The sequence below is a fragment of the Nelusetta ayraudi genome, unplaced genomic scaffold (assembly GCF_046127955.1).
Source record: "Nelusetta ayraudi isolate G7.1 ecotype Tasmania unplaced genomic scaffold, CSIRO-AGI_Nayr_v1 ptg000042l, whole genome shotgun sequence".
Lineage (NCBI taxonomy): Eukaryota > Metazoa > Chordata > Actinopteri > Tetraodontiformes > Monacanthidae > Nelusetta > Nelusetta ayraudi.
This window is the reverse complement of record NW_027466092.1, coordinates 16,260,611-16,275,888: the sequence shown is the minus strand read 5'-3', so window position 1 is coordinate 16,275,888 and position 15,278 is coordinate 16,260,611. Positions and strand designations below refer to the sequence as shown.

The following is a 15,278-nucleotide window of genomic DNA, read 5'->3' as shown; positions in this document are numbered from 1 at the left end:
TATTTGATGATGAGCAACACAAAAATTTCAATGAAGCTAATTTGTATGCTGCAGCTGCCATTATGTATTTATTTTTTTCTCTTCTTGTTCTTTGTTTTCTGCTTGGAGGACACTGACTGGTCCAGGCACACAGACTGGCAGATGATTCAGAGTGGAGCTTTTCAAGACGGATGCGTGAGAACCCAGATTGGAATTCCCAGCAAATTCCTGTTGCAGCTCACGGAGAGTCAAGAGACAAATAGGCTGGCTGTTGAATAGGACACATTTCAAATAGGCAGACTTACTGCAGCTACATGACACAGATGGGGCTTCTTACGTAACTGTGGCTGTGTACACACATTAATGTACATGTGTGGCTGTTTTGCCTTTTCGAAAACAAGCAGTTTGTTTAGTTAAACTGCTGCCGGGGTGGTAGACCCCCCCGCCCTCCCCTCCCACTGTTACATAACCCCGCACTCGCTTCAAATGGATACATTTACATTTAGAGTGTCGACTATAAGCAACCGTAAGTGGGAGGTGGTGATGGTGGGGGTGGGTGGGCATGGGAGGGATGGTGGGGCGGCGGAGGGCTGTGTCAGTCTGGCGAGAATGTTTTGTCCATTTAGCAAAACACATCTCTGCTCCCTTTAACAGGAAATGTTCAGAGGGTGGTGGGGAAAGAGGGTGGGGAGAGGAGGGGTGGGGGGAGCGGAGGACGAACACTAACCGTCGCCTCATTTAAACTAATGTTCAAAGCAGGAGAACACGCCTCTGTGTGCGTCCATACAGCTGCTGCTCTTCCTCAGCCTGCAGCTACACTCAAAGACAACATCAACACAGGCGAATAAAACACAAAAACAAAAAGGTTCCAGAATCCAGGCACAAATTCTGCGGGCAGTGTGACATCACATGTGATGTATTTGTAGACCCACAGCTGTGACCACTCCCACCTGGAGGAGCCAGCATCTGCACTTACTTTCTCCCAGCTCGAAAACAAAAACAAAAAAACAAAAAACAAAAAACAAAAAAACCCCAACACCTGCTCAGTGGGAGATGGAGCCAAACAAACTGATGCCGGAGGAGTTGGTGAGGGGCAGGATGAGAGGTGACTAACATCTGGTCAGTAACGTCTCACACCCACAAGCCAAACACTAGAAATGCAGGTACACCAGGGAGACAGTTAAACCACTGACATGTGTGGTGTATTGTCAGGCAGCAGCAGTGATGTGTAGATGATAAAGGAATCTTTGTTGACACAGACTTGATTATATAGACACATCGATCAGGCACCGCTGCACCTGAGGGAGGTCTCATAGACAATGTGGACAACTCCAAAGATACAGCTCCAACACCACTGGTATAAATGTAGATCTTAAGAATAGATGGTCATCGTTTTGGGAGAACGTACACAGCTGGTCACAAGGGAAATGTCCATATGGGGACGATCACAAAGAAAATCATGTGTTGTATGGAGCTGCATACAAACCCTTTCTTCAGATTGACCTCTTCAGACTAACCACTCTCTGACAGGACGGTGACAGACAGCCAGGACGGGAGGGTGACCCTCCAGTAACATGCTCTTCCTGTTTCCTTATACAATGGCTCCTATCGTTTGTCACAAGATGCTTCATCTTCTTCGGGTGTTTTTCTTCCATCCATCCCATGTGAATTATTTTCTCAGCCAGTCAGAGCATGACCGGACCAATCAGCAGCCTCTGAGGAGGAACACATGACAACTACAGCCAGTGTTGGATTGTGACATCATCAATATCTGATTGGCTCTCTTCAAATGTTTTAATTGTGAGTGCATTTTTTTAAGCGAAGTGTAATTGTTTTTTAAATTGTTTCCTCCACATGTCCTTTGTTAAACTTCTTAAGACATTCAGGGCAACTGAGTGGTGAAATAAATCTGTAAAGCCTCACTACATTTATTGCATGCTCAGCAAATTCCTGCCTCCTGCTTGGCCTTGTTGGCAGTGACAGTGTTGCTTTTTAAAGGAATGTTTTTAGTATTTTTTTTCCTACTATCCCGCCATGATAATTATTTGCTCCTCTTGGCTGAAGTAGCGGCACAACCGTGATCCGTTTCGGCCAAAAGACTCGGCTGACGCTCAAACGGCCGTTTTTATTGGAACTCTCAAACGCTCGAGTGAGCAGAACCTGGGCAAAGGAAGTTCAAACCGCTATCATGGGGCTGTGAGCGTCTGTCTCAAAGACAGCCGGATTATGCTGAGCCTGCTTTGTACTGCAGCCCTCTGACGAACACGTGAAACCAATAGAAGGGAAGTTAAGAACGACCGTCCAACTGTTTGCACTTTGTGACGATGACCCACATATACAAACAAGCCAGCAGAAATGCAGCATTAAAGGTGCAGTGCGTAGAATTTGGTTTGATTTATGATTTTTTCATTGGTAAAAGTGTATACCTGCAGTATAATAACAGTAATTTGGATTTCCTACCCTGGAGCAATAAGGTCTTGCTCCTAGCTGCCATCTTTCGCTGACATTTTTTAAGGACAGTGCCCTGAATATAAAATGCGAGCTTCCTTAAATACCGGGCCTCATTAAAAATTTTACACACTGGACCTTTAAAGGGTGTATGTGACGCCGAGGGCAGCAGAATAAACAGAGAGCCGGCAGTTCCAACAGTTCCAAGGAGGCAAAAAGCCAAAAATGGCATCTACTCTGTCCTCCTCTTCCGCCGGCTTTTAGTTTTCCCTGCACAGACACAAGCCACAATAGCAAGAGCATGTTTCTTTTAAAAATATCACAACTACTCTGCACAAAAAAAGCAGCGAGGTGACCTGTGAGTCGCATCCGTGGCACTCACAGACTTTTAAGGAAATTGCACCGTCTTGTCGGCACTGCAGTTGTGGAGTCCCTTTAATGAACAAGTTCCTGGAAGACTTTTGGATTCATCTTCCTCAAGCGCCACTGCACCTGCCTCATCATCTTTAGCAAGATTTTTAAACTGCCTCCCAGAAGACCTCAGTTGTACCCAGAGCAAGAACCGAGCCAGACAGAAAAGCTGGCTATGTTACACCATCAAAGCTGCACGGTTCCTCGAATAATTGAAGCGCCGCAGACTAATAATGATAATAATAATTTTCCAGGAGAGGATTCTTTACGTTTCTTTAATCCCCTCCTTAATTCCAGCAGTTTATCTCCCCGCTGCACTTTCCATCATTATTCCTTCTGCCTCATTTCTCTTCATTTGTGTGTCTAGCACTTCATCCTTCAGACCATTAGTTCTTGCCTTCCGCTTCATTGTCAACGCTCCTCCTCCCTTTATGTCCTTCTACACCGTGCTCTCACTGGCTGTACAGTTGACGGACCTCTGTCAGCTGCGGCAAATGTTGGAAGCTGCAGATTTCTGCTGCTTCTACTCATCGTCTGACCAAACAAGTCTTGTCTGCTGCTGATTCTGGACGATTAAAGCTGCCTGTGCTGTGATTTGTCCCGATATTACTCCATCTAAAAATGTGAGTTTAGTTCAGGGCAGCTCTAGACGAGCCTGCTGTTTCTTATGGGCCTGTCTGACACCGTAGTTCCAGTGATGCATATGTTCGAGGGCTGTGTGCGCTAGCTCTTAGCCTAGCCCCCGGTTGCATGTGCCAACAGCGTGGCCGCTATTGTCTGTCAATAAACCTGACGTGTGTATATAAAGTACAAACTAGTCACTTCTCCACGTACACAAACCACGACGATGAGGTGACTGAGGTAGAGAAGTGAAAGCAGGCAGTACGGCTGCGGTTATTGACCTCCACTCACTTTTCACAGTGATCAGATCATTTCCACATCAAAGTAGAGTTGTTTTTTTTTAATAAATAAAGATGTTTCCTGCCCACTGTTCAATTAATGAGGCCCCGAGGGGGAACACGAGAGCAGTTTGATCATGTTGGACAGTTGGACGACAAACTTTTCTAATGGGAAGTCCTCGAAATTGATCTCATGGCCACATTCCCATCCAATCGTCTGTCTGTCGTCGTTAGAGGGAGACAGGAGTGTTCAGACTGGTGAAACACTGCCTGGCACTGCCTGATCATTCATCGATCGGCCCGCTGATACGTTGATCGACTCTTGGCAGCAGAAATACTGCGGGCACTAAATTGAACGTCTGTGTTCCATTTAATAGACCTGTGGTTGCAAAATGGGTGAACAAGTTTAGACCTGCTACACAAGTTTCCGTAACACTCCAATGTGTCAGGTTCTTTAAAAGAATTTTACCATTTTCTTTTTACCATTTTTTTTTTTTTTTTCACCATTTAAAGAACCTGAAACGCAGGGCTGTGTAAACATTTGGGGTCAGTCTGCTAACAGGGCAAAATCCACCCACCCAGTCCATTTCCAGCCAGATAATTAACCAAACCAGCAGGTGTGAACTGAGTTGAAACAAAGAGGAATGTTCCAGAAAATGAAAGAACCCCTTCATGCCCCCTCTGTTCGTTATTTAAGCCTTTAACACAAGTTTCCCTACGAGCGTTTCCCACTTCTGTTGTGGTGTTTGTCTCCCCGCCAGCCCCCGGATCAAAGCCCGCCACAGCTTTCTCCCCTTTCATCTTTGTGTACAATCTCGCTGCCCTCAATAAAGACGGAGAGCGCCACGGCTGAGTGCGCAGCTCCCTCGCCTTCCTGAAACGCTTCCAATAAATCAGCCAGCCTCGGCAGCCTTGCTCCCGTCCGCACCGCAGACCTTCCCGTCTGACGGCGGCAAGGACAGAAAAGACGACCGCCATAATTAGTTTGCAAAAAAAAAAAAAAAAAGTTGGAGCAGCAACGCAACGCTCAGCCTCGCGCCGGCTCTCACCTTGATCTCGTACATCTTGAGCTTCCGCTTGATGCTGGTGTTCTCGCGCTCCAGGCAGGCCAGCCTGGTCTTGATGTCCTGGTAGGCCGTGATGAGAGCAAAGTGGGACGCCGAGTAGACGTCCTCGGGGGCCAGCGTGGAGGAGTTCCACGCCACGCTGCCGCAGCCGTCCTCCTTCAGGGTGCCTGTGTTGCCGCCGCCGCCGCCGCCGCTGCCGCCTCCCAGGAGCCCCAGCTCCCCTCCGCCGAACAGAGACTGCATCACTCACGGCCTCAACCTGAGAGACAGACGGTTGTCCGCTTGTTAATTATGCATGCGCTGAACGGCTCCCATTCAATGTCCTGTCGTGCCCCTGGAATAAAAACAGACAAACACAAAAACAGAGAACACCATTTCATACTTCCAGCAGGGGTCGACTGTGAACGCGACGACGGCACTTGAAGCAGCCGGCGACTGGCAGCGAGCACAGAGGAACAAAGTGGGATTGATGGTGAGAGCAGTCGGCGAGCTGGCAAACACAAAGTGAAATGTCCCCGAAAGCAAAGCAGCCACAGTGGGGGAGGCGGGAGGAGACGGTGTTGAAATTTAAAGATGACTCGGTGCTTTTCCATCTCTCGCCACTTCAGGCGCACGTGCAATTATCCCGACGCCATGCTGGGAGTGATTCTCCCAAGGCCGACTTTTCAAAACTGGCTCGCAACCAAAGCAGGAAGTTAAAGGTCCCGTCGTGGGGAAGAGTCCTTTTACGAACGGTATCTTATTCTCTCCTGCCTTTGGGTTGGACCTGGGCGCATGAAAACAACAGTTCTTGAAAACATCCCTATCTGATGTCTCTTTCAGTCCAGCAACAACACCTCAGACAGGTGTTTGTTTCACTCTCTAAGGGGGCGTTCTCATTGCCTCGCCTCACCTTTACCGCGTCGACTCCGCCCACGGTCTCGTGACCCGGGGGCCATGAAAACACAATCGAACCGTGGCGAGGCGCGGCGCGGCGAGGCAATGAGAACACGCCCTTAGGCTGTTGCATGTTTTTTGACCCAATCAGAACCTGAAAAAAGCAGAACAAAGTATGAGTGTTTGTGCCAGAGGTAGACAGACAGCCAATATTCTTTTTTTCTGTAGATTTGTTGGGTTTGTTTTTTTCCCCACGAGTGGAAACCTAGAACGTGTCAGTTGTAGACTTCCTTTTCATTCCTCTAAATCATGTGTCAAACTCAAGGCCCGCGGGCCACGTCCGGCTCGGCATGCAATTATATCCGGCCCGCGAGATCATTTTATATTATTGTTATTAATGGCCCCGCGATATTATGCGCTGATAACACAATAAACTACAGATCCCATAATGCAGCGCTTCAGCAGCCTTGCTGAGCGCTTCCCGCTGAATCAAGTCAAGCTTCTGTTGCTCAACCCGATTGTAAAGTTATTGCGAAGCTAGCCCCTCACAATGCCGAAGAGAAAAGTTGATTCTGAAAACAGAGCCTTTCAAAAGCGATGGGAGGCTGAGTACGTGTTTACTGAAATTGACGCTAAACCCGTGTGTCTCATTTGTGGAGCTAATGTGGCTGTAATGAAATCATTTAATCTAAGACGGCACTATGAGACAAAACACCAGGATAACCTGAAAGACTTGAAAGCAGAGCAGAAGATACAGAAAGTTGAAGAGTTAAAGAAGAATCTGACATTTCAGCAGACGTTTTTCACCAGAGCAAAATCACAAAGTGAAGCTGCTGTGAAAGCAAGTTTTATCGTGGCAGAGGAGATCGCCAAATCAGCCCGGCCATTTACCGAGGGAGAATTTCTGAAGAGCTGCATGATCAAGGTGTGCAACGTCTTATGTCCCAACAAAAAGCAGATGCTGGAAAATGTAAGCCAGAGTAGAAATACGGTTGCTGATCGCCACACATTCTATTTATATTTCCAGTTTTTGTTCATATTTTGAATTTGCATAATTTTGACAGGAGATATTTTTATGGAGAGCAAAATACTTAAAGTTATAATTTGTTGTTCTGGAATAATATCCCTGTCTATTTTTACCCATATTTATGTTCAAAAAACATTTAGTTTTAGTGACCTAAAGTGTATTTTGAATTTTGGCCCCCTCGACAATTGACACCCCTGCTCTAAATCAATTGTTGTGCGCTACAGGGTCGTTTGTAAATTTAAAGGAGAAAAGATTTTATTCATTTATTTTTCGCTCCAAACTATTTATCATATTCAACTCAAAAGAACTCTGAAAAATTAAGGAAAGGAAAAAAAAGAACGCAACGGGAGAAAACTTCTGCCTGTTCATTCAAAGGAGGACTATCAGATTTTTTTTCATAAGAACCAATTGAGGACAACCATCGCTCCCACGATGTAAAGCTGCCCACACTGCAGCGTCCCCACTGTGGCTGCCGGTGTTCACAAGCTTTTAGTGACTTGCTGCTTTGGCCACAATTAGACCCTGAGCGAAGACCACCCACCTTTCAACTGAAAGGACTCGGCTTCTACTCCGAATCAATCCAAGCACCCTGAGTAACGCAGCTATCAGCATGCAGGAAGACAGACTTGAAATCTCAGCAGTGACTCATCTGTGGAGTCACCATCACACTGGACGTCAACGTTGACACAGTGTTGCACAACCGCTAAAAAAAGGTGAGATAATCTTTCATTAGTTCTTTCCTAAAATTCAGGACTAACTCTGCAACCTCCAAATAGTTTTAGACCATTGTGCCCCTCTGTGCACATGTTTTTTTCATGGCACTTAGCTTTCAGTGCGCACTCCGATTTTAGTTCCTCCTGAGAGTTGAGCTGCCTTCAAAGTTTCTCTCAGGCTACTTACGGTATTTTAGTAATCAACACAAGCCCAAGGCACTGAGCAGGGATTTTAACAGTACTGGGAGAACTGGGAGAACTGGGAGCGGATGACAATGACTAATAATAATAATTCAATTAGAGAGACCACGAAACAGATGTAATTTTTTTTTTCAGGCGTTATCATAATAAAGTGCTGCTGACTTCCGCAGCCTGTATTGATACAGGAAAGTGGAGTTTGAGGTCTGGGGCTGAACAACAAACTTGTTTGGTATTGGATTGGATTCCCTGCACGCTGGCGTTGCCTTCATTCCAAGACGTACACAAATAAATCTGCTTCCTCCGCCACAGGTTTCCTCTCTGACGTTGACTGTTGCTGACTCCATCACTGCTGGTCGTACCTGCAGGCGGGCCAGACATAATCCCAAATCTCATTGTGTTGTCGATTGCGAAACACAGCCGGGATCCTTTCAGTATCGCTGATCGCACACCAGCTTTTAGCGTCCAGGAGTCCCCCTTTATTCCCTGGCCTGTGGGGCCGATGAGTGTGTGCGGCAGCCGATATGCAAATCAGCCGCTGATTTACATAGCGGTCTGGTTTTCGTGCTGTCGTTCCATTTCACATTGCTTTAAAAAAACACACACACACACGGGTTCTGTACGAGCCAAAACTCTGTGAGTGGCGTGATGAATGAAGCGGCCGGCCGAGCAACCAACCAACCGACCGCGACGCATCCCGGCCAAAAAACGGCTTTGGCCTGCTTCCCCCGGCCGGCCTGAGGTGTCTGGGCGAGACTGTTGCAAGTGATAAACGGCACCTGCTCTGCCCCCCATCCTCCCAATCCCTCCTCACACTCCTCGCCTCCCCCTCGGTCACTGAAGGGACTCAAAAGTCGTACGCGGCGAGGCCAGGTTTGATTTATGGCCACTGCGAGTGTTACACAACATCCGTTTGATTTGATGCACACTGGAATGGATGCCTTCCTGACACCTGGCTCTGCCTTGTGAGTCAGCGGTTGCCTACTGAGCTATTTTCATCTGCTCCCTACCTCCACACACTGCTATTTTTCTTGTGTTTTCAAGAGAGCCGGGGATGGGAGGGGTTCGGGGGGAGGAGGGGTTGGAGGCTTGGGGGTGGGGGTGGGGGTGGGAGTGGGGGGGGGGATTAAAGTCTAAGGCAATCCACAGCTCCTCTCCTCACCGGTCAAACAGGATGATCCAACTGCACTCCCACGCGTGTGCTTGCTCGCACACACGCATGTACATACACACAAACATGCAGGAGAAGTGAGGACACAGCTGGGAGGAAGTTCACATGTTTACAAAAAAAAACTTTGACTAAACAGTTGATATGTGCACGGGTCAAACAGCTCTTGCTGCATCGCCTCCTGCAATAAAAGCTGCTGTTGACACAGACATATTAAGTCCCATAGCACTGTGCACCGTGCACAGCGCACTGTGCACCAAGCTCACATGAAGGGTCCCGCGCCGGTGTCACATAATAACTGTGTTAATGACCAAAAGCTCTCTGTTTGCCGAACCCAAACACTTTTTACACTGCTGCTACACAACACGTTGTATTGCTTTTATCTTTTGGGTGACAAAATTGTTGGTGACAATGTTGACAGCGACAACAAAGGATACAATTCACTTCAGAGTGACTTTAGAGGACCGACACACAGGCTGCATCACAGAAGGCGGCTGCTCTGACTTTCGCCAGGCATGATTACTGTTTTTAGAGGTGAGTTTGAGGAGAGGCAGCGTCCCAATCTGCAGCTCCCCCCCGCTCACAGCTTTACAGTCAGCTCACTCCTTCCTGATCAGGTGCAGATCTTTTACAGCGACAGGCCACATACAAGGTGTCCTGTGGCCTGCAGGAGAAGGTTACTTAAAAAATGCACACATTAATGATAAACAGGCAGTTTCCCAAAGGGCTAAGAATGATTTGGTATGCACCAAAATCCAAATCAAATCAAAAGTGGTGTTTAGGCTCATTTTACTGCCTTAAATGTAGAGGTTAACTTGCTTCACACTGGGTGTTTTGTTTCTCATATCTTTATTTTTGGATTCTTTGATGCCTAAAAAAAAAAAAATTGAAAGGAAGCTTTTTAGAAATAGACAGGCTAGCAGTTGGAAAGAGAGACGAATCCTTTGGGTGATATTATGGGTAAACATCTCGTACAGTGTACTGCTGCTGCTCAGCTTTTAAGACCAGCAGCATCATTCTACAGCCAGGCATGCTGGGATAGCAACACTATTCCCTCATTCCGCACAGTTTACCTGTTAGGGCTAGGTACGGTTGAAAAGGTGAACTCAGGCACTTTGGTTTTACATGTGGAGTGAAAAACTACTGTATGCATGAATGTTCTGATTACAGATCTTCCAAACATCATGAAGGAATCTCAGCGCTCCATAAAAAGAACAGGTGCGTTAGAGAAAGGCGCCACCCAGGAGTCAGTCAAAATCAAGAAAAAGCTCCCTCACATGATCATCATCATATCATATCAATATGATGCCTGATGAAGGTCTGTTGACCGAAATGCTGCATGATTGAAAAGGAAGAGAGCTGAACAGTGTGCAAGAGCCTTATCTTGATATTGTCTGAATACAGATCTGAAATTGCCGTTAAACAAGATACAAAACACGAAGAGTCTCAAAATCACCACATACGCACACACACAGGCATAAAGGATCGGCATCACACAGGAAGCTGTTACTGAGAAAAATGCAAGAGTCATATTGAGCTTATTTCCATTAATGCCTGGAAGCGGCGCACAGCGCACGCCTACACAGAGGCTGAAGAGCATCATTATCCGCAGACCAAAAGGAGAAAAGAAACAACAAAAAAAATGCTGATAAAGTGGATACGATGATTCAATTGAGAGTACCTGCGCGCCATGGGACAAAGATGGCGAAAAACAAAATATACCTGGATTAAGTTCAGCTGCAGAAAATACCCAGTGTGTCAGCCTGCTTGGCTGGACCGGAGGAACCGAGGCGACACACAACACAGGCGTTTATCACACGCGTGCAGCTCCTGCCCTGCCTCTCGGATCCATCCTGCTCTCTGCTCCTCTGCCCAAAATTATCCCTCATCCAGCTCCAGCAACCTCCCCCGCCTCCCTCCATCCCGCTCCCACTCCCACTCCCACCCACTCCTCTCCTTCCCAGCCGTGCACCATCCACTCCATCTCCAGGATCTCTGCGCTCAATTTGCAGAGGCTCTCGGGGCCGAGGCTCCGCCGCAGCGCCGACCACTTCCCTGCTTCATTACAGCCGCTGACTGCGAGGAGTCATATATTACCGCAGACCCATGTGGGACGCGAGTCCTTCCGCTGGGACTCCCTCTCCCAGTGTTTTCCTTGTTACCCTATACTTCCCTCGTCTCCAGGGAGCAGAGCACCAGCGCTGCTCCTCCTCTGTGTCACTGTGTTCAGGAGTCACAGAGGCCTGGATGGCTCCTGCACGCAGGTATTGTCTCAGATTCAGGCTATAGAGTGGTGATAACCCAACGAGGTCGACCCTGGTGACGTGTTGGCTAAAGTTAATTGGGCTACAAAGAGTTTCCTTAAAGGAGCAGTGCGTGAAATGACAATGACACATTTATATTTAGATTTATTTCAGCAAAAATTGCAATGAACTATGAAGGCAGCTTCTATATTAATCTCTGCAGCAGCAGTCCAGGTCTTCACTGTCATGCACTGGCATCTTGAAGTGCTGTAATTCAACTGCAGCAGATTCCCATGTGATTAAAGGGCATCTATGATGCTTTTCCACTTTTCTGAGCTTTAAAAACGGTTACAATGTTGAACCCTATCGGCAAACGATCTCGATATCGTCAAATAATGACGTTCATGCGTTTGGACGTGAGCCCTGCAAATTGTTGGCCATGGTTCTAAACGCTCTGTTCACGGAGATTTTTTCAACACTGGGCACGGAATGGCGTCATTGTGTGCCGGATCTCCTTTCATGGCCAAGCTCCGGCACCCCCTCGTACTGGTTCCGCCCTCCCCCGCTCTGCCCCGGAAGTGATTCCGCAATGCGCTACTCCAAGAAAATGTTTTTTTCGGTGTCAGGGAAATTAAAAAATATAAAATAAAAAATACTGAGCGACTACCGAAGCACCAAGGACCACAACCGTCGGAGTGGAACGAACAGAGAAAATGTTGGAGGTTTGTTCAGCCTAATGCGGAGGCGATGGAACACCGGTCTGCAGCCAGACCCCTCTCGTCCGGTCGGCAACGGGAGTGAGACGGGCTCGACTCGGCCCCCTGGTGGACGACGAGAGAATAGTCAGCCACGGCAATATTTGAAAACATGTATGAGGACTGCGAGTGTATTGAGACCTCAAGCAACATTAGTTTTAAGACTACTTGCAACGTACAACCGCTGAATGGTGTTGATGAACTGTTAGCCACCACCACTAACTCCGTGCTCTGCTTGTTATGTGTGTTGTGTTCGCTGGCAGCCAAACTGAAGAGGCAGCGATTTTGACGCAAGTTTCACTCCTTATAGCGATGTTCACGCTGCCAGCATGGTAACATGGGTTGTATAGAGCTCTTCCTGCTTTGTGCTTGGTGTGGACTTAAGTCGTGCAGATATTCTTGTCTAATAATAAACGACTCTATGACTGAAGTGATCGTTTCAGCGTACATATTTTCTCTGCTCGGACAGTGTTTTGATACAAGTCAACAGTATGAAACCAAATCATTCTAAGCCCTGTTAAAATGTCTCACAAAAATACAAAACAAAAACACGGTCAGTACACAAAGTAAAATATATTTTCGGGGACACGGAAGGCACAAAAAACGTCCAGGGACCTTCGGTCCGCCTTGCGGCCGTAACTCAGCCCGCGCTGGGTCCGTACGAAGCTGGATTAGCCGCTAAACAGCTGCTAAAGGGTGAAGCCTTCACGACGGTAAGTGTTTAAATTGTGCCTGTTTCGTAAAGTTTGCCGTTTCCTCTTCACTCCCGCACCGGCAAACTGAGGAAGTGAGGCTCAGCAGCTACGAAGAGTGTGACCCCGGGCGGGGGCGTACACCGGCAAGGCTGGGGGTGGAGTGAAGTGCAACAGAGCGTTTTCGCGGGATGCAGTAAATACGAGGAAACGAGCCGCGAGATACGCAAATCTAAAAAGCTTTCAGCGCGGAAAATCGTGCGTTGCTGCTCTGGAGGGGCCAGATATCAAATACAAAAGCCCGAAAATTAGTATAATAGGTGACCTTTAATGGACATCAGATGAAATATAACGCTAATGAAACATCCGGCAACATTCTGTCCGGTCCCTGACGACTTGGCCAACTCAAAACCAACAGAAGTCACACGGTTGACCAATCACAATACAGGCAGGCAATCAGAGCAGAGGGGATCTTGCAGAAGCAGGAGTTCCACACACAGTGAGAATGCCTCGACCGGCATTTCAGTGCATAGTGTGCATTTCTCTTCAAATAAAAATAAATGTATTTCTTCAAACTTATCCCACAACACAAGAAACTAAAAGTGAACATGTTTTAAAAATCCCAATAGTCTTTAACTGACAGGAAATTGGATGCAGCCATTTACATTCCTTTGAGATTAAACTGCAATTCCTCATTCTCTCTTTCTGTGTGTGTGTGTGTGTGTGTGTGTGTGTGTGTGTGTGTGTGTGCCTTTCCTGCCTGCCTGCGTGCGTGTGTGTGCGTCACCGATATGCATTGCCACTTTCATGGTGCATGTTTATTTGATTCGCCTCATAAACCCCATTTCGAAAAAAAACAGAAACGTCAATTTGCGTAAAAGCGACAGCGCAATTTTTTTTTCTTTCTTTTTTTTTTAAAAATATATTTCATCACTGATGACATTAATGAGAATGGCTCTGCAGTGACTCATAAACGGAGTCATGGAAATAACAACTGAGCCACAAACGCGCCGTTCCAGCCCAGCGCTGGTGCAGCCAGAGGGAGCCCAGGACACTCTGAGTTCCTATTATCCCCTGGCTGATACACTCTGTACTGAGGGCACACACCATGTGTAAATGAAGGCGCTTATAAAACATTTATTTGAACAGGCCTGTGTCTGAGTGCCAAAAAAAGATCCTACAGAGCAAATGCAACCTTTGGAACATTTGGCGTGTTTAACAGGATTTGAACCGAGCGTCCCAGATTTGACTGATAGACGCTGTTGCGTCTATTTGTTTAGCGATTATCTCCACTGTTTGGTCCTCAAACAAATAGTCTCACTGAATGAAATCGGACTGTTTTTCCATCCCAGCTGTCCTCTGAATTCCACAGAGTTCCCTCCAAAAAAAAAAGGAGCATGCGAAACAGCTGCATGTGGACTTGTTTTACAAGGCTGCCGTTGCTTTAATTCTGCCTTCAAACTGCGCAGCGCACACGTTGTGTGCTTTCAATATATCCCCACCCATCCCTCTGTCTTTCTGCTCTGTATCGCCATCCGCATGATATTTTCCGTAAGTCTAAGCGCAGGAGCGCCACACGCTGGATGTCTCAGCAGGACGTGTGTTTGTGTCTGACAGTGGGGAGCCTCGCGGCCGCTAACGTTAATGCGTTCGGATGCGGTTCCCCCTCCGCGGTACCGTCGCCGCCGTTTCCCCGCTTTGTCTCCGTCAGTCGTCCGGGGGCGCGTACGAGATCCCGTCCTTTGCATTTCTTTCCTGCCGTCGTGTCCCACGGCGTAAATACTACTGCGTATGCAAGCAAGCAGCAATCGTGCCAGTTGGGTCAAGGCTAGATTTTATTTTCCTTTCTTTTTTTCCTGGTGATAACTGAGGCAGGATCAAAGAGGAAATCTGAGTCCCCGCAGCGTCAGATGTTAGCGTTGGATGGTGTAGGAAGAGGGGTGGGGGGGATGGAGGGGTGGAAACGCTTTCAGGGCTCTTCATCTATTTCACGCTCTTGCTGCACCTTGTTCCTGTGCAAGCTGGATGTTTGGCACCCCTGACTCTGCCTGCTTCCCGGAGAGGACGGTCCAGGTTGGGCAGCTCGATTTTGGCGCCAACAGCGACTCTTTCTCCTCGAACTGACGAGGCGACGAGGGCCCGAGCTGGACGGCGCGACGCGCACAGAGAACCAATTTGCAGTGGAAGCGGGCAGAGCTGCCACTGCGCGAGTGCACGTGCGCCGTAACAGTGTGTTTCAGGACAAGGACACGCAGCGGGCACAGCGCTGCCGCAGAACTGAATGTCTTTATAAATGGAGCAACAGCCGAGTGGAATGGAGGGATTCTTTGAATACTTGAAGGATTTTTTTTTTACTCTTCCAGAACAAATATTTAAGCTTTTAGCATTTCTTTGCCTTCAAGGACTATATTCCTTTTTCTTAGCTTTTCATATAAAGTTAATTTTTTCTCCCTGCTTTTTCACACCAAGGAAACGTGTGAACTGTTGTGAATCCAGTGTTCCTGAGTTCTGGCCAACGGAGCCTCTCCAGCGTCACTTCCAGCGTTGACGTGATGCGTGTGGCCTTCGGAGGCGGAGGCGGAGGCGCCACTCTCCACTCGTCACGCCTCATCCCTCCTTCTCATGGAAACGCATTTAGCATAACTCTGATAGCAAACAAAGCGATTCTCCTGACAACAACAGCTCCTCAAGGCGCTTTCAATTTCTCTTCTGTGAGCTTTGTTCAGATAAATGTTCGTCTTTTGGCTGTTCTGGTCCCCCTTTTTGTTTCTTCCTCTTCTCCCCAATGATTAACCCTGCCAG

General features: G+C 47.5%; 1 protein-coding gene across 1 annotated transcript in view; it reads right to left on the bottom strand.

Annotated features, from left to right (window-relative positions):
- The window catches only part of tbkbp1 (TBK1 binding protein 1), a 51,609-nt gene that overhangs the window by 23,412 nt on the left and 12,919 nt on the right, over positions 1-15,278 (bottom strand). The window contains exon 2 of the mRNA XM_076034887.1: positions 4,787-5,063. Coding sequence (XP_075891002.1) covers positions 4,787-5,047 — 261 coding nt within the window. The 5' untranslated portion in view covers positions 5,048-5,063. The remainder of the gene's footprint in view (positions 1-4,786; positions 5,064-15,278) is intronic.